General features: G+C 38.5%; 1 protein-coding gene across 1 annotated transcript in view; it reads left to right on the top strand.

Annotated features, from left to right (window-relative positions):
• LOC139934871 (uncharacterized) overlaps positions 1–18,229 on the top strand; it is a 36,472-nt gene that overhangs the window by 13,275 nt on the left and 4,968 nt on the right. The window contains exons 4-7 of the mRNA XM_071929287.1: positions 13,069–13,153; positions 14,613–14,746; positions 15,366–15,464; positions 16,496–16,863. Coding sequence (XP_071785388.1) covers positions 13,069–13,153; positions 14,613–14,746; positions 15,366–15,464; positions 16,496–16,863 — 686 coding nt within the window. The remainder of the gene's footprint in view (positions 1–13,068; positions 13,154–14,612; positions 14,747–15,365; positions 15,465–16,495; positions 16,864–18,229) is intronic.

Here is an 18,229-nt window from a genome sequence, read left to right as displayed (position 1 = left end):
TGCTGGACAAACCTAAATATATCCTCACTATGCAGTGCATAAAAGTAGCCTTCAATGGTTACCGGTTCAAGAACGCTGTCCTACGATGATACAATACAAGCTATCCAACTATCGCGGTATTGGTACCAGGAACACTTATTCCCCAGATGTGAGCAAAAAAAAAAAAACAACATCCCATGAGATTTTTCTAGAAACCCAATATGCCTTGTGATTATTATTTGGCTTGTTCATCTGTCAGCGGTGCCCCGACACAGCGGTTGGCAGTGGTAGCGAGTTCCAACCCCAAGGACTGGGCCTCTTGACTGTACCCTGTTTGTGAAAATCGTTGAATGCGATTTTCCACTGCCCACTTATGCTTGAGGCCAAATAAAAAAAAATACCAGTTGATCGTCCCCTTATTCATCCTTTTTTGAGGCCGCATTTTTTATTTTATTTTTACTTACTTTTTTTTCTTCAAAAAGGCAACTTGTACAGGCATGCAACTTTTCAGCTGATCAACTGATTTCTTCTTTTTCTTTTCAAAACAGTGCCAAAGAACACTGAAAAACACTGTACAAAAGTTAACTTTGATTTTTGCAATTTGAAAGTTGTATGTCTGATTTTAGGCCCATACGTGTATTTCTCATTTAACTTACTAATCGTTGAAGAACTTGTAAACTACATTAAGGTAAAGTGGTTACTTTAGTTACACTGAAAAATCAATCGGTGGGCAGTAAAATTAAGAAGGCCCTCATCCTCCTTTTTTGGGAAAAAAACCTGTACGATCAACTTTTTATTATTTTACTTGGCCTTACACACTGATGCTCTAGCATTTTAAATTGAACTCACATTGAACTCTGTGGTGATATTTTTGTGGTATATGGAGGGGGGGGGAGGGGGGTTAGAATTTAGCCCCTGTCCATTATGTTGCTCAAGGCTTTATCCATATCTTCTCTCCTATTTGAGAATTGTTTCTAAAGTGGTGGTGAAGTTTCAATCAAAGTGTAGATCGCTTTAAATGTGGATGCTACACATCACCATAACTTGAAATAGAACCCAACTTAAATGAAAACTTTTTATTCTGGGATTTATCAAACTCACTACATCAGAAAAAACTTGCAATCCTCGTGCAGTTTTCAGGCCTGTTTGCTTAATTTTTGAAAGGGCAAGGGCACCAAGACATTTTCTCCTTGGTAAATAAGGGCACCCTACCTATGAACAAAATTGTAAATTTCTAATGGAGCATTTCAAGGGCATCAAGGCATGGGGCATGGAGGCAATTGCCTTCGTTGCCTCCATGAAGTAACGCGTCTGAATTTTCAACAATCATTATTTCAAAGGAGCTGATCGGGAAAATTGTTGGTGAAAAGAGCAAAGTGAAAGGTTGGCACTGTATACGAACAGATATGGATCTGAAGTTTTGATGATAACCAATGTTGAATTTTCAATTGGAACTTGATAATAATCGGCGAACCAACAGAGCCAATGATCCTATGTGCAGTTTGTGTAGAGAGAGAACACTCTTGACTGGAATCCCTAAGCATAACAGATGCAATCTTAAGAAAGGGACCAGACAGGAAGCCCAGCATGGCTCTTAGGGTTTTTTCAGGAACATCCAGCTGAGTTGACCACATTCTTGGTTAACGAGCATCCTCAATTAAAGCTCAATATAAACTTATTAGAATGTCTTGTTGAATGGAGATTGTGCAATCAAACACTTCCTATAATCAAAGCGTGAAGATGAATGGGCTGCTAAAAATTAACGTGCTGACATGTATTTTAAAGCAGGCCGGATTCTTTACAGAGGTAACAAAATGCGATTGCCTTCCTGCCCCCTGTTCATTTGCCTTGGTGCCCTTGAAGTACTCCAGTAGAAATTTCCTCATAGGGTGCCTTTGAGAATTGGTGTCCTTTCCCTTTCTAAAATGAAGCAAACATATTACAGGGCCTGAAATCTAGATATATGTACACAGAAAAAAAAAAAAAAAGTTTACAGATTTACAGATACATGTAACTTACAGGGTTTACAGAAGGCAATGGTGAAAGACTTCTCTTGAAATATTATTCCATGAAATGCTTTACTTTTTGAGAAAACAGCAAAACAATATAAATTCTCGTTAACGAGAATTGCGGATTTATTTTAAACACATGTCATGACACGGCAAAACGCGCGGAAACAAGGGTGGGTTTTTCCGTTGTTTTCTCCAGACTCCGATGACCGATTGAGCCTAAACTTTTACAGGTTTGTTATTTGATGTAGAAGTTGTGGTACACAAAGTGTGGGCCTTGGACAATACTGTTTACCGAAAGGGTCCAATGGCTTTAAAAGCGGTCACATTTCGAGGTATGTCCACACAGGAAAAATAATCCCACACTTGAAGAATAATAAAGAGTTTCACATTCTTCTCAGATTTAAATTTTCGGGTATACATGTAAAAATTATAAATCTGTTATACAAACACATTACAATTATGTTCTTCGAAATTGAAATTTTTCTCCAAAAATATTTTAAACGCTGTTGTATGATTTTTACAAAAAGTTTCTAACTGCTATTATTTTTACCAGAGTGTTTACCAAAATGATACATTCCCTTTAAAATGTTTTGAAATTTTCTAGAAGGTTCAGAAGAATCAGGCGGAGAGGCTGTACTTTGATTCCAGTGTGTATGAACTTTGCAACCTTGTAATGTGAACGATCTTGCCACATGGGTACTTGCATTCTGCATGTAGTACTTCGCTATACTGTGATCTGTAGAGATGAAAATAATGGTACAGAAGTCAGTAACATTTGCTCATCCACCCACACATATTATGTAACATCAATCATTTGTAAATAGACAAATTTATTGCAGAAGACCAACTGAGCTTTGCTATAATTACTTTATTTGAAAGTTTTAGCCAAGATTTTGTAGACAGAAAAGACATCAATGGATACTGTGATTCCAATACAGTTATCGAAATTGTTCAAATGTAAGCGTGTAACGGAACGGGATGGTCGGCCGGTTTATGGTCGGTTATTCGTCTATGGTTTAAATGTGTTATTCAGGTAACTTTGCATTTTAAATTGGTAAAACACTATACTACATGTTTTGTGTTGACCGACTGACATAGTACAGTACTATAGTCTTGTACAATAGCTATTATAATTGTCAAAAATTGGAAAGCCTAAAATTCGCAGACACATTCACTATAGATTGTGTACATGGATCGACCAAGGTTGTTCGTTTGTTTTCCTTTCGCGAGCTTCAAGCTCGCCGTGTATTAGATTGGCCCTGAGTGGGGTATACACAAAGCAATCTTGACCAAGCCACAATTAAGGAAGTCTTTTGTATCGTTCCAATGTCAAGGAGAAGTGAGCTTTTGTGTCAAGTGATTCCTTTGTTCCGCTATTGTTTGGTCGGCTGAATGAAGATGGTTTAGATGAGAGGGGTGAAGGTGAGCCGAGAATAGGTTCGGATAAATTATCCTCGACATGAACAATACCCTTGACCTGATAGCTGGGGAAATTGTGACGGGGAATCTTGATTGCCATGGACTGTTCAGTTATCCATCTACCTCCATGGTTTGTCACAGGCTTTCTACTCGACAATGGACGTCAGATCCAACAGATTGTGGACTTGACTATATTGTGCACTCTAAAAAGGGTTCTCAGAAATCATCAAGTTTGGTTAAATAAAACTTTTGTTGTCTTCATAAATGCTTTGTTTTCATAAAAGCTTTTTAAATACAAGGACAGTTTTTAACATATTTTGAAAGGCCACAACTTTACATCATGTAAAAATTTTACAGCATTTGACAGTGGAACCATGGCAATTTGTTTTAAACAATTTATTTTACAAGGGCACACCTTACAGATGTGCGGTGTTTTTAGAGGCAAAGTATACTTCTGGTTTTTGGAGATGTTCGATTGTTTTAATCATAAATGTGAATGTATGATTATGAAACAAAACTAACATTTGGAAATTTCATGGTTGCGTTTTTGAGATATCGTCGAAAAGCCTGAGCGAATATGTCCAAGCATGAAGATCACTTATATAGGAATACACAATTTGCGAAATGTGGCAGTAAGGCTTTGAGGCATAACAACTTTGGAGCATAAAACCTGATATCTTTTTACATAAAACTACATTACTTCAGAGTGACATGTTTCTCAAAATGTTTTATACTTTCGGAAAGCTGCTCAAGACTTCAAACAAAGAGTGTTTAGAACCATCAATTTTCTAGAGTAATCACTAAATGTACACCTTCCATTTTAACTTCAGTTAATAACAGAAAACCCATTGGCGAGCTGGTTGTTTGCACCATTCTAACCCTTTCTGTTTCAAGTCCCACCATGTCACTACCCATCCCAAACCCCTTTGAAACGATATCCTGGTGTTAGTAAGTACTACAATGATAGTTTACTAGAGCCCCCTTTTCCTGTAGCCAAGAATGAAGACTGGATAAACACTGGTGGGTCCATGTTTGAAAAGAAACCCACGGAGCTTCGGTTGAGTGATTTGATTTGAGTTGGTATAGAAAAGAAACCCAGTAGTGTGCCAGTCATGCAGAAGCTTGCATTTATTGCTTTGGTATTGGAAAGAGAAGAGAGTGTATTGGGACATCGTGAATAATAGTTGTCATAACGACAGATTCATGAGCGATAGTAAAAACAGTTAACTGTATATTGCTTACTCACTAGGGGTAGATCACAAATTTTATAGCAGGTTGACGCTGTATGATGGGAAAGTAATGGGGGGCATGATGGAGAAAATATAATATAGTGTAGGGGCCTTGAAATATCCCACTGCACCTACGGCAACTACTGGATGTATTCTTTCTTGGGGAACTCACAATTTCTTTTAGGAACCATTTGTACAACAATTGGTTTCTTGAGAACTCGCAGTTTGTTAAAAGGGTTTGGTTACTCTTTGTGCATCACAAAACACAAACGTCCAAAGATAAATAATAAATGTAAGGGTTTGAAGATAATGATGGGAGAAAGCTTCCCTTCAAATATAACTCGCTGAGGTGCTGAGGTTCATTTTTTTTTTCCTTCTCAAAAAATTGACGGCTTATGAAGCTGAAACTTCTACAGGTAAATTATATTACATACTTCTTCATTCACAGTGAGTAGGGATTCATTTCATGGCCAAAAACTTGACAAAATAGTACCAAAACCTGTTAAGGTGTTAAGGAAACATTCGATCCACAGTTATTATCAAACTTCAAAGGCTATAGTTGTTTATGCCATAGAAACAGCCAAGTACTTCAAGTCATGTCTGTGATTCAATAGAGCCATAAGTGACCTTTGAGGGTTTTATTTGCTGGAGAGTTGCCTTGACCATCAAGTCTAAATGTAAAATGAACGTCCATGAAACTTCTTTTTTTTTTTAAAGCCATACTGAAGGACAGTTTGTACACCGTGACTCAACTTCAGATCAAGCAGTTAACCTCAAGTGGTAATACAACCGGTACCCTAGCTAGGCTATATGGTGTGTACTTAACTCATGTACAAGGGTTTTCACAGTCAATAGTCACCCTCCTCTTCAATGAATAATCGCTTTGTGCCTCGCTGGCTTTCTACACCGCCTTTTTTTTTTTTTTTTTCTCGGAGAAAATTTTGTGTTTGTTCCGGCCGGCTCTCCACAGGTGTATGTACCTGAGCCCTGTACTCTTCAACTTGGGGCTGAAGGGGGAGAAGGTATTGTCAGAGGTCAGTGAGGCACTCTTAATCCTTATAGAGTTAGCTGTATAGGGTGGCAAAGTGAGGTTTTAATCACATTATGTGTGCATGGCCTTTAATACACCAAAGGGATAAGAGGATCAGATTGAATCGGACAAGTTTTTGGCGTTTTATTTTTTTTATTTTTTTTTTTTTGTTGGAGGAAGGCGTCCAGAAGTAGCAGGCAACAAGCAGTACAACACGGGTCAACAAAAGGTTGGCTGAAAAATGTTTTCATGAGTGGAGTTGTTGGAGTAACAAAGTTGACTCGATGACGGTTGAGTTGGACTTGCTTTTATTGATGCATGGATGCAGTGTGAAGTCGTGGCAAGACGTACAATGTACTTTTGTAGAATCTGTTAGGTAGCACCGTGTGCAGTTCATTGGAAATGCAGTGAATTCTGCGGCTGATCTGTTGTGTAAGGGTTGTGGTGATTGTAAATAATCCTAGGTGAAAATAGAGGGTCCAAGTCGAAGGTAGACGGATTTGTGGCGGAGAGAGGAGTCCATGGTTTTAATGTAGAAGGTCCACATTTAAATATCAAGTAATAAAGTACAAGGGAAACTGACTGGGTAAGTGTGAAATAGTTTGGTTTAAGTTGAAGCTAGAGAGTCTGTGGTGAAGGTAAAAGATTAATTGTGGTGATTGGTAGAGGAACTGTGGTTAGGGTAGTGGATCCATGGCAAATGTAGAGGGCCCCAGTTAAAGGAGAGCACTTGTGGTGAATGTAGACGATTCATGGTGATGGTTCGTGGTGAATGTTGAGGGTCCAAGTTGAAGGTAGAAGATTCGTGGTGATAGTAGAGGATCTAGTGGTGAAGAGGGTCTATGGTGAGGGTAGAGCATTCATTGTGAATGTAGAGGGCCCACTTTGGAGAAGAGGATTTGTGGTGAATGTAGACGATTCATGGTGATGGTTCGTGGTGAATGTAGAGGGTCCAAGTTGAAGGTAGAAGATTCGTGGTGATAGTAGAGGATCTAGTGGTGTATAGGATCTGTGGTTAGGGTAGAGGATCCATGGTGAATGTAGAGGGGCCCAGTTAAAGGAGTGCACTTGTGGTGAATGTAGACGATTCATGGTGATGGTTCGTGGTGAATGTAGAGGGTCCAAGTTGAAGGTAGAAGATTCGTGGTGATAGTAGAGGATCTAGTGGTGAAGAGGGTCTATGGTGAGGGTAGAGCATTCATGATGAACGTAGAAGGCCCACGTTGGAGAAGAGGATTTGTGGTGAATGTAGACGATTCGTGGTGATGGTTCGTGGTGAATGTAGAGGGCCCGAGTTGAAGGTAGAAGATTCGTGGTGATAGTAGAGGATCTAGTGGTGAAGAGGGTCTATGGTTAGGGTAGAGGATTCATTGTGAATGTAGAGGGCCCACGTTGGAGAAGAGGATTTGTGGTGAATGTAGACGATTCGTGGTGATGGTTCGTGGTGAATGTAGAGGGTCCGTGATGATGGTAGAATATTTATGGTAGAGGCTCCTCGGAGTAGAGGATCTATTGGTATTATTAGCTGTGTCTCAGATCAATGCAAAGTGGACAATATTTGAAATCTGTGCTTGGCGGCATTTTGTATTTTTATCAGAGTGCTGGGCAAAAATTGTGAGTCCTGGGCAGGCCCGCCCAGCATCACCCACCACCGTGGCTACAACACATAGTTTACACTCAATTGCTACATGCATTATCACTAGGAACAAGATATTTGTTAACAATTTCAATCAAGTGTTGGCTTTACGAAGCGATAGTTTGCTCTAGCAAGTGATCTGCCATAAGACTAACCAGTTGGAGTTCAGGGTTGACAAGGTTTACTGTGACTCCCCTTCATACACACTCGTCAACGTTTCTACCTGGCTCTATTCCAGCTCTCGTTGTTGATGAAAACCAATTTACTAGATCCAAAAGGTACAAAAGGCTACCTCACACACTCACAGTGGATTTACAGTCGCTGAGTCTTTTTATCGCTGGAGTTGAACCCTCAAGCCAATTAAGCCCTAGAATGGCCAAGATTACCGAGAGAGGAGGAGGACAGTCTTTTGGCAGTCAGGGCTACTCTGGGGCATTGTCTGACGGAAACAATACGCTGGTATAACAAAAGGGTTTGCGAGTTTCTCTTTTGAGAGGGCTTTCCTTTTTATTCTCTTAATCTGTTGGGTATACTGCTTGTGTTTTTTGAATGAAGCGCAATAAATGCGTTACATTGATGATGGGTCGGTGAAACTATCGCCCCTGTTTTGGGTTTAAACAACAAGTTGTGGGTTGGAGGGAGTGATTACAGGGTTCAGAGGTGAGAAGAAAGGACAAGAACATGTGGAAAGAGGGAAAGAGGATTTGCATTAGCTGAGAAGATTTGAAGATACAGAAACAACATCAAAATACACAAATAAGGATGGGTATGGAGTTTATGTGATTTGGGGGCATTGCATGGTGAGGTACCAATGTATATTTGATAAGCGGTAACAGTCACCATGTATGTATACTTGCTTGGAAGATGTTGTTCTTTTGAGCAGTTTTCTTGCCATTTTTTTAGTTTGAGGTAATACCATGTGTTTATCTACTTGCCAGGTAGATTTTATTCTTTTGAGAACATGTCTTGCTATCTTAAAGGCAGTGGACACTATTGGTAATTACTCTAAATAATTATCAGCATAAAACCTCACTTGGTGACGAGTAATGGGGAGAGGTTGATAGTATAAAACATTGTGAGAAACGGCTCCCTCTGAAGTAGCATAGATTTCAAAAAAGAAGTCATTTTCCACGAATTTGATTTTGAGACCTCAAGTTTAGAATTTGAGGTCTCGAAATCAAGCACCTGAAACCACACACCTACGTGTGACAATGGTGTTTTTTTCTTTCATAGTTATTTCGCAACCCCGATGTCCAATCGAGCTAAAATTTTCATAGGTTTGTTATTTATGCATATAAATGTTGAGATACACCAAGTGAGAAGACCGGTCTTTGACAATTACCAATAGTGTCCAATGTCTTTAAGTCTACCATCGCAGGGTAGATTTGGGGGAATTCGGGAGACTTCTCAGTTTTGAAAAGAACTGTCCTGCTTATTAACTACTACCTTGGCGGAAGGTGAAAACTCGGCCGGGACTACTGCTTTTGCTTTAGTGGATCGAGGGGGACCTCTTAACTGCGGTACCTGGGAGTGAGTTTTTAACCTCTTCAGGATTAATGTTTGTTGATGCTGAGCTGATGGAAGTGATGGCAAGATTTGTTTGGTTTCATTGATTTAATTATTAAGGTACATAACATGATAAGATGAATTGACAAGTTAGCATATTAGTTTTCAAATCACTGTTCTTTTGTCTTGTTTAATTTCCCCCAAAAAACTTAGTCTGATTTCCACATAATTCAATGCAAATGAATAAATCCGAACTTCATCATTATAACTTTGCCGCCATGTGAAATTCTTTTTCAATCGGGTTTGTAAATTGTACCTGACCAAAACGTGCACATTAGTTCCCTTTGTACACGTATATTATATGAAGTACATTTTTGTAAGAGTACGATTTCATTTTGAGGGTTGCCACATGTGGAGATTATTCATATTGGGGTTGAGAAGCAGCATGCTGTCTGACCCTCACACAGTATGGGGTTTTAGTCCCAGTATACCTACAACCCTGCTCCTCACCAGATGACCTTTAACCTCTCGGCGTAATGGGGTGCAGAGTAACCCAATGGAGTTGCCACTTTTAGTTCCATATAAGTACATGGTCGGACAATATGGTTATAGAGTCAAACTTTTATGCACAACAAGATTGAGTTGATGATACTTTTTACAAATACAATAAATATTCCCTTGAAAGCTAGAAAAGTAAACCTTTGATTTTTGAAACTGTTCGATTGTTTTGTTAAATCCTATATAAATGTAGATGTAAACAATGAAACTAACCTGTGAAAATTTCTCTTTAAAGGCATTGTACACCAGTGACCAGTGTTCTCACTTGGTGTATCCCATCATAACCATAAAATAACAAGCCTGTGAAAATTTGGGCTCAATCGGTCATCGAAGTTGCAAGAAAATGATGACAGAAAAAAACACCCTTGTTGGACGAATTTGTGTGCTTTCAGATAGGAATAAAAGACTTTGAGCTAGAAGTCTTTTATTATTTTAGTGAGAAATTACCTCTTCCTCAAAAACTATGTTACTTCAGAGGGAGTCGTTTCCCACAATGATCTCCAATGCTCGTTACCAAGTCAGTTTTTAAGTTAATATTTGTTTTGAGTAATTACCAAACGTGTACCTTCCCTTTAAAAGGTGATAGTGTTTTTGAGATAGCAACAAAAATCTGAGCGAATAATATGTCCATGCTTGGAGAATACTCGCTAATAATAATACACATTCTCTTTGACTAGATTTTCTATAACAAAAATTGCGATCTTTGAAACATATAACCACATTTCTTCAAAGTTCAATTTTTCTCAAAATGCCTTATACTGTCAAAAGCTGCTCCCAAAACAGGTAGGCCTATGCTTTCCCTTTCTCAAATAAATTTATGAATAGTGAATCAAATAGAGTATGGGGTCCGACACTCCATATTCAACTTTTATGTTTTGTTTTCTACTTAAATGTGACACAACAAAATAACTATAGAATGACTCCTTTAAAAAGGAAAAAAGAACATCCATAAGATCTTAATTTGATCGTTCCTTTCCAGTTTAAAACGTAAACACGTCATTGTCACTATAATATGGTCATCCGTCCTTGCTTGTCATACGTTATTGAAGTTGTCTATTCATTCGGTCAGATCAGAAGAAATGACAAAAATTCCTTGCCAAAAACTGGATCAATAATCTGCCAATGATGCCTTTGTGTCCCTGCCTACCATGTTTTTTGCTGGTTAGTAAGAAAGAACCCCTGTACAGCTAGCTAGTTAAGTGAGGAAAATAAATCATGTTTACCGTCCTGCCTTTAAAAAAAAAAAAAAAGGAAGGCCGAGGGCCTTTTTGAAAAATAAAAATAGGAAGCCTTTTTTGGGTTTCTTTTTTATATAGCCGGCCGACAATTTTTTTTTTTTAAACAACCAGCGGGACATTAAAAAAGAATGTTTTTCTGTTTAAAAAGAAAAGAAAACAATTCTGAGATGGCTAAAATGTTTCCTTTTTTTTTTCCATTTAAAAAAGGAAAAAAAAAAGGCCTCTAAAAAAGGAAGTGTGCTGGGACGCTAACATGTTTTCTTTGTTGGGGGCATAAGGACACAATGAGGGTTAAGAGAGTTTGGGGTTCATTACATCTCTAAGATTCCGGAGTCAGACTAAGGACACATCATTCAGACTACAAGGAGCCCGCCTGCCGCTCTGAGCAGCTCCAGTCATCATAGAGATGATGAGGAGCTAAATCCTTGTATCATCCAACGTCTTTACAAAAGCCCCCATGAAACCCCTGTAGCGTTGCTTCAGCGATTTCAGTGACCAAAAATAACCCAGGTTTTTATAAAAGCAACCGCACCCAGTCATTCTAGGTTTCGGACATTCCTAGAATGGGAGTTTGGTTGGTGTTTTTTAGGGAACAATTTCAAGGGAAGGTCAGTCACCTTTTGTCATTTGGCCATATAAAAATGAAAACATGCTTAGTGTCCCTTCCCTTTTACTTTTATAGTGGCCGCCTCCTATTTATTTCTTGTTTGTTTTTTTTGTTTTTTTTAGAAAAAAAGATAATTTTGAACGATCTTTTTGAGAAGCCCACCCAGTTGTCTTAAAAAACAAACAAGGCAGCCATTTAAAAAACCAAAAACTTCTTCCTTTTTTTAATAAGGCAGCACGCTACACATGTTTTTTTGTTTTATTTGCCCTTATGTGAGGTCATCTTGGTCTTGATGAGTAGTTTGTTGAAGTAAACGAGGGTTGAACATTCTGAGACCACCACCAAGCTTGTCGTCAAAGAATGATTGGAAACTGTATCGATTGACAGGGTTAAAATAGATTCACTGGTTCCTATCTCATTAGGGTGCATGTAAAATGGCTGGTATCCTTGTGGTCTAATGACGAGAGGAAAGGTGACCACCTTGTTGTTGTGGTTTGTTTGTATAAATTGTTGTTTGATTAACCAAACGCCAAAAATAATATTGTCGTAGAAAGTTTGTTTGGAGTTCGTTTTAACCGAAGTGACCGCTGAGGAGTGCATTTTGAGGCCATCTGAAGTTATCCTGATTGAGTTTGCTCTGAATTTGTGTTCATTGAAGGCTTATTTCTTCCGGCGGTGGAAATTTGTTTAAAGATTTTTATTTTAATATCCAGAATTTGAATGTATTGGAACCTCCCCCCCCCAAAAAAAAAAAAAAAACACCAAAATGTTCAAAACATCACTAAACTTAAAAAAACTACTATATGAGTAGTGAAGACAATTCTACTTTGTATATTTTCTAATAAAAAAATAAAAAATCAGGTTTGTTTCTTGGTTTCTTTTACTTTACTGGTGCCTGGACAAACTCAAACACTTGCCATAAAAAGACTTCTACAAATATTAGTTTTAAGCACCATAAAAACATCACGGATGTGTTTTTTGTGTGTTATTCACCAGTCATAACCAACACATACCAGCACATTGTGCCTGAATACAGACAAAATATAATTTATGAGATGTGAAGAATAGAGAGTCAGTTAGACATTGTGGTTTGTAAGGTGCATAATGGACTCTGTTTTTTTTTACTCTAGACAATTGCTTGTACATCTGTTTTCTTATTGTCATCACATTGGCCCCTTGGTTCCTACATCTTAAAAGTTCAGGGACACTCTGAAGCACCATTTGTAAATACCACACTTTGGAACAAGCTACCTGCCCACATTCACCCCTATAAAACTTGACAGAAGGCATTGGAGGCAATTGCCCTCATGCCCCCTGCTCATTGCCTTGTTGCCCTTGAAATGCTCCAGTAGGAATTTACAATTTCCTCATCTAGGGTGCCCTTTACCAAGGAGAAAAATGCCGTGGAGCCCTTGTTCTCTCAAAAATAAAGCATACAGGCCTTACACGCAAGTTTCAGTCGATGCAAAAAAATAATAATAATATAAAAATTCCTTTTCAATTTCACAAAAGACATCAAGAGATATAATCGTAGAATCTTCGGATTCAGCGTGCTTCGACAAAACATCCAACAATTTGGGGTCCAGAATGACCTCACAGTTTTGAACAAATCCTGGGGAGAATGAACAGTAGAAATTTCACATTCATTCATTCATTTTCCTGGCAGTACTTTTACTTTCACTGGATATTTTAAGATACATTGTTTTGTTTCTTTGTTTCTACTTCTCTGAGCCTTAAGCATAGATTTTGTTTTACCCACAGACTGCTGGTTATTATTTTTTTTATAAGAGCTACATACTTTCTAAGACTTATTTTTTTCCTTCTTCTTTCTCACTTTTTTCTTTTCTCCATTAGTCCTCATCGGATGAGCCCCATCTGTGCCAGTGCGCCGGAACCCACGTCCCCGTAGGTTTCGCTCAGGACAATTGTCACATTCAAGGTAAGTCAGTTAGGAATTCCAAGTAAACATACCTCATACCTGCTTAAAACCATCTCACAAAACAAAAAACCCGCCGCCTTGCAAATTAGTTAAGTGTTTGGCAAACTCCGGCGGGACATGTTCCCAGACTCCCTATTCATTGGGAAAGCATTGAGTTGGTCTGTACTCCCTGAAGGCCCCATGCTTTATTGATAACATCGTGTGGTAATGACTTATGGCATATGATGTGATTTGATTATGTAAAAACACAGCAATGCATCAAACCTACCAGGTAGACATCAAAGAAGCTTTTGTTGCATCGGGCGTCGTTGGGGAAAGTTCACCTGGTGCGAGGGTTTTTCTTGACCATTTAAATCACATCAGAAGTATACACTACAATGTTTTACTTGTTTGTCTCTATGATATGATGGTTTCAACACTCCCTAGCTGCAAACCCAACCACATGGCGCTAACAGACTACCAAAACCACATTGGGGCTACAATGATCTTAATGATTACAGTTAAATGTTTTTTCTTCTCTACTCATGGTCGGGATTGTGATTATTTGTAAAAACTTGTAGACATTTATCCTTGGGTTTTGTAAATCTGGATTTGTAAAGAGAGATGCTACAACCATAAGGAACCAATTTTTAAGGCATGGTATACTATTGGAAATGGTCAAAGACCAGTATCCTCCCAAGATATTTGTTTTAAAATAACAAACCTGTAAAAAACTGTGCTGAATTGGTCAAAGAGAAATGTAACTAAGCATCTATCCAACTTTTCCGAAAGGTTTGAGGCTGCCCATTGCTGCGCTTAAAATCAATGGATGAACAGTGTGACCTGGTCCCAATTTTATAAAGCCTGTAAGCAACACAATCTTGCTAAGCACAGACAAAAACTCTGCTTAGCAGAAAGAGGTTACCAGCCAACATTCCATGAAGTAATACTGTTGCCACTGGTGCCCCACTCATTTGTTGCTCAGCAAAGTTGCTGAGCAGCATTTTCTGCGAAACAGCTTTACGAAATTTGAGATTCATTTAAAGGCAGCGGACACTTTTGGTAATTACTCAAAACAATTATTAGCATAAAACCTTGGTTGGTAACAAGTAATGGGGAGCTGTTGATGGTATAAAACATTGTGAGAAACGGCTCCCTCTGAAGTAACACAGTTTTTTTAAAAAGAAGTAATTTTCCATGAATTTGATTTCGAGACCTCAAGTTTAGAATTTGAGGTCCCAAAATAAAGCATCTGAACGCACACAACTTCGTGAGACAAGGGTGTTTTTTCTTATGTTATTATCTCGCAACTTCAACGACCGATTGAGTTCAAATTTTCACAGGTTTGTTATTTTAAGCATAAGTGAGAATGTGAGATACACCAAGTGAGAAGACTGGTCTTAAACAATTACCAATAGTGTCCAGTGTCTTTAAAAGAAATAAAATATTTTCATTTATTATTTTAATTTTTCTTTAATAGTTGCATTACCACCAGAGGTTTCAGGATCATCGTGTAGTGTTAAGGTAGTAGCTGTTGAGAAAGGCAGCCCTGACGTTGTTAAACCACCTTTGTCTCCAACGATGTCGTCAACTAGTGGCAAAGCAACTGTAGGGGTGAGTCTCGTTGGTTTAATTGACTCATTGAGTATTCATTCACAATCTCGCTGTCAATGATATCACTCATGAGTACTCATGGGTTTGGGTACTTTGTTTATTATGACACAAAACACAAACTTCCACAGATTTACATTCAACTTACAAGGTTTGAAAATAATGATGGTAGAAAGCTTCCCTTAAAATATTACTTGCTGAGGCGCTGATGTTTTCGAGAAATAACGTAAAACAGTTTCACAAAAAGGTTTTTTCTCAGTGAGACGAAAATTATTTTGATTTACGCAACTCTCCTGAAAACATTGCGCTGTGATTTTCAAAAACTTGTGTGTTAGCACTGTATACTCAGTACTTTCCCCCAAAAACTGTTATATATATTTTTTCCACAGAGCTTGGGAGTATTAAGTGCTAACCCATCGGTGTATATGGGTAAAACCAAAATTAGTATTCTTTATCCCCAATGCAAATTTCTACCTATTGACCCATTTCACCTGACGTCATCATCAGAAAAATCTTGAATGCGCCATACTGGTGGGCAATTTCACTGTGCGTTTTCATATATAACTCTATGCATTGAGTATACTAATATTAATATTAATGTAGTTTATTCTTGATATTCCAGGCAGTTGATTGTGATGTATCGTTGGATGGGGAATCAGACCAGCAGGAATGGGCCTTTACTCTCTATGACTTTGATGGACATAGAAAGGTCACTCGAGAGGTCAGTAAACAGTTCCAATTAGCGACGAGTTAAATATAGCTATAACATTTGGTCTGAGATGCTAAACGTATCAATGAAATTGGGTCTAAGAAGCTAAATATAGTATTGAACTTTGGTCTAGGTAGCTAAATGTGTAAATACGCAGGCCTGTATGCTTCGTTTTTGAAAGGGGGCACCGAGGCATTTTCTCCCTGGTAAAGGGCACACGATGGGGATTTTGTAAATTTCTACTGTAGCATTTCAAGGACTTCAAGGCATTTTCTCAGGGCACCAAGGCAATCGCCTTCGATGACTCTGTGAAGTATCAGGCTAAATTTATCACTGAAATTGGGCCTAAGGAGCTAAGTATATCAATGAAGTTAGGTTTAAGATGCTAAATATATCAATGAAGTTTGGTGGCTAGTCCTAAGTTAGGACGAGTAGCTTGTCCTAACTCGAAATAAGACTAGTCTTAACTCTTTGTGAAATCCACCCCTGGAGATATAAAAAACTTAAGGCAAGTCGTCGGTTGAGATGAGTAGTTCGTCCTTACTCAAGGTAAGACTAGTCCTAACTCTTTGTGAAATCGACCCTTGGTTTAAGAAGCTAAATACATCAATGACATTTGGTTTAAGAAGCTAAAAATATCAATGGTATTTGAAGTCAAAGAAGAAAGTACATTTCATTCCTAAGTTGCAAAGAAATGAGAGTTTCTTTCAATTTAAGATACATCATTGTCAAAAGTTTTTCTGGTCATTATTTTGATGATGCTAGTTATTTCTCCCTGTATCAACAAGAATTTCTTAAATCCTGCTACAGTAAATACATTTACAGGCTTTGAACTTCATTCTTGAAACGGCACAGTAATTCTCCTCTGGTAAGGGGTACTTCTTTGGGGAAACAGTAAATTTTCATTGGAACTTTTCAAAGGGCACCACAGCAAAAGCACAGGGCAGCACGGCTATCGCTGTGGGATCTGTGGGTCATTTCAAGGCCTGCATTTATACTGGTACAGCTGTGTAAAGTCGTTTGTTAATTTTCTATTTAAACAGGACCTATCGAGTCTTCTTAAAACCATCTCGGAAGCTCTTGCCTCTACCATCACCTTGCCAGCCAGCGGGAGTAAGAAACTCAGACTTAGACTTTCTGTCGGATCGGAGGATTCCGGCGATCCCAAACCCATCCACTGCGACTCCAACACCGCGGAGAATAAAGAGAACATGGCTAAAGAGGCAATGCCTCATCCTGCTGATGATGAAGGGGTACCAGTGCCTCCTGCAGAGTACCAGCAACATCCTCAAGTGAGGAAGGAGAGCGGTGGGAGGAGCCACCGACGACAGGGGAGGACGATGTCCGCTAGTCAGGCAGATTGCCCGGGTGTGGAGGGGAGGAATAGCGGCAAGAGAAGACATGGACTAAGGTAATACTTCTAGTCAGTATTAAAAGCACGTGGACTCGTTTGGTAATTGTCAAAGACCAGTATTCTCTCTTGGTGTATCCCAACATATGCATACAATAACAAATCTGTGAAAAATTTGACTCAATTGGTCATCAAAGTTGCAAGAGAATAATGAAAGAATAAAACACCCTCGTTCCACAATTATGTGTGTGCTTCCAGATGCCTAATAAAAGGCTTCAGGCCTGAAGTCTTACAATATTTTAGTGAGGAATTACCTCTCTCTCAAAACCTAAGTTACTTCTGAGGGAGCCGTTTCTTACAACGTTTTATGCTATCAACAGCTCTCCTTTGCCAAGTAAGTAATTACCAATAGTGTCCAAGTGCCTTACAGCGTTCATGTTGAACATTGTAATGATCCGCGGCATATCCGACAGTGTCTTGGAACGTTCATATTCCACTCTTTTCCCTCCTCATTCTGTAATGAAGCAGAAATGCTCGGTTTGCCCAATTGCATGCGTGACGGACACGTTGAATACTGTAGTAGTCTGGAATAGAGGTCGTAGCACTCTGCTGATGGATTGAGTGAGATGAGTTAAGATCCACCCTTGAGACGCTATATTAAGTGCATCAGTCATACCTACCAATTACAACGCTTTTAATTGTGCTTTGGGGAAAACAGGAAAAACAATAAGACAGATTTTTACTCTTTTTTTTTCTCCAGGTGAACAACAAGAATTATTCAAAATGTGAAAACAAAACTTCTTTTATTTCATGTAGACATTACCTACCCTTGAGACGCGTTGTTAAGTGCCTGTGTGCATCAGTCATACCTTACCAATTACAACGCTTTTAATTGTGCCTTGGGGAAAGTAGAAACAAATAGAAAGTCGGAGTGTCTTTTCTTTTCTTTCCTTTTCTCCAGTCAACAACAAGATTCATTCAAAATGTACAAAACAAAACTGTTCTTTTAGCTTAACTACATGTGGTCATTATCTACCCCTGAGACGCAATATTAAGTGCCCCTGTACATATTACAATGCAGGGGAAATGGGAACTAATCGAAAGTCGGAGGGCTTTTTTGTTTTGGTTTGAAAGTGTACAACAAAAATCATTCAAAAACAAAAAATTTTCTTATAGTTTATATTCATACTCAGTCAGAATCTGTTATTTGGAGATTTTACCTTATAGGCAGAAGTTGTTCAAATAATATTTGTAATCTATTTAGAAAGATGCTCATTTGTATAGTAATTCATCTCCGTCAATAGTTTGGTTTGGCTAAAGGTGAAGGTAGTGTTTCAAATAAAAGTCATTAAAAAAAACCGAAATGTATTATTTAAGATCTGACACAAATCCACTTGGGTTACAACATTACCAGAAATCAATCATC

The sequence above is a fragment of the Asterias amurensis genome, chromosome 3 (assembly GCF_032118995.1).
Source record: "Asterias amurensis chromosome 3, ASM3211899v1".
Lineage (NCBI taxonomy): Eukaryota > Metazoa > Echinodermata > Asteroidea > Forcipulatida > Asteriidae > Asterias > Asterias amurensis.
Note: the sequence above shows the minus strand (reverse complement) of the source record. Positions and strands in the feature narration are given on the sequence as shown.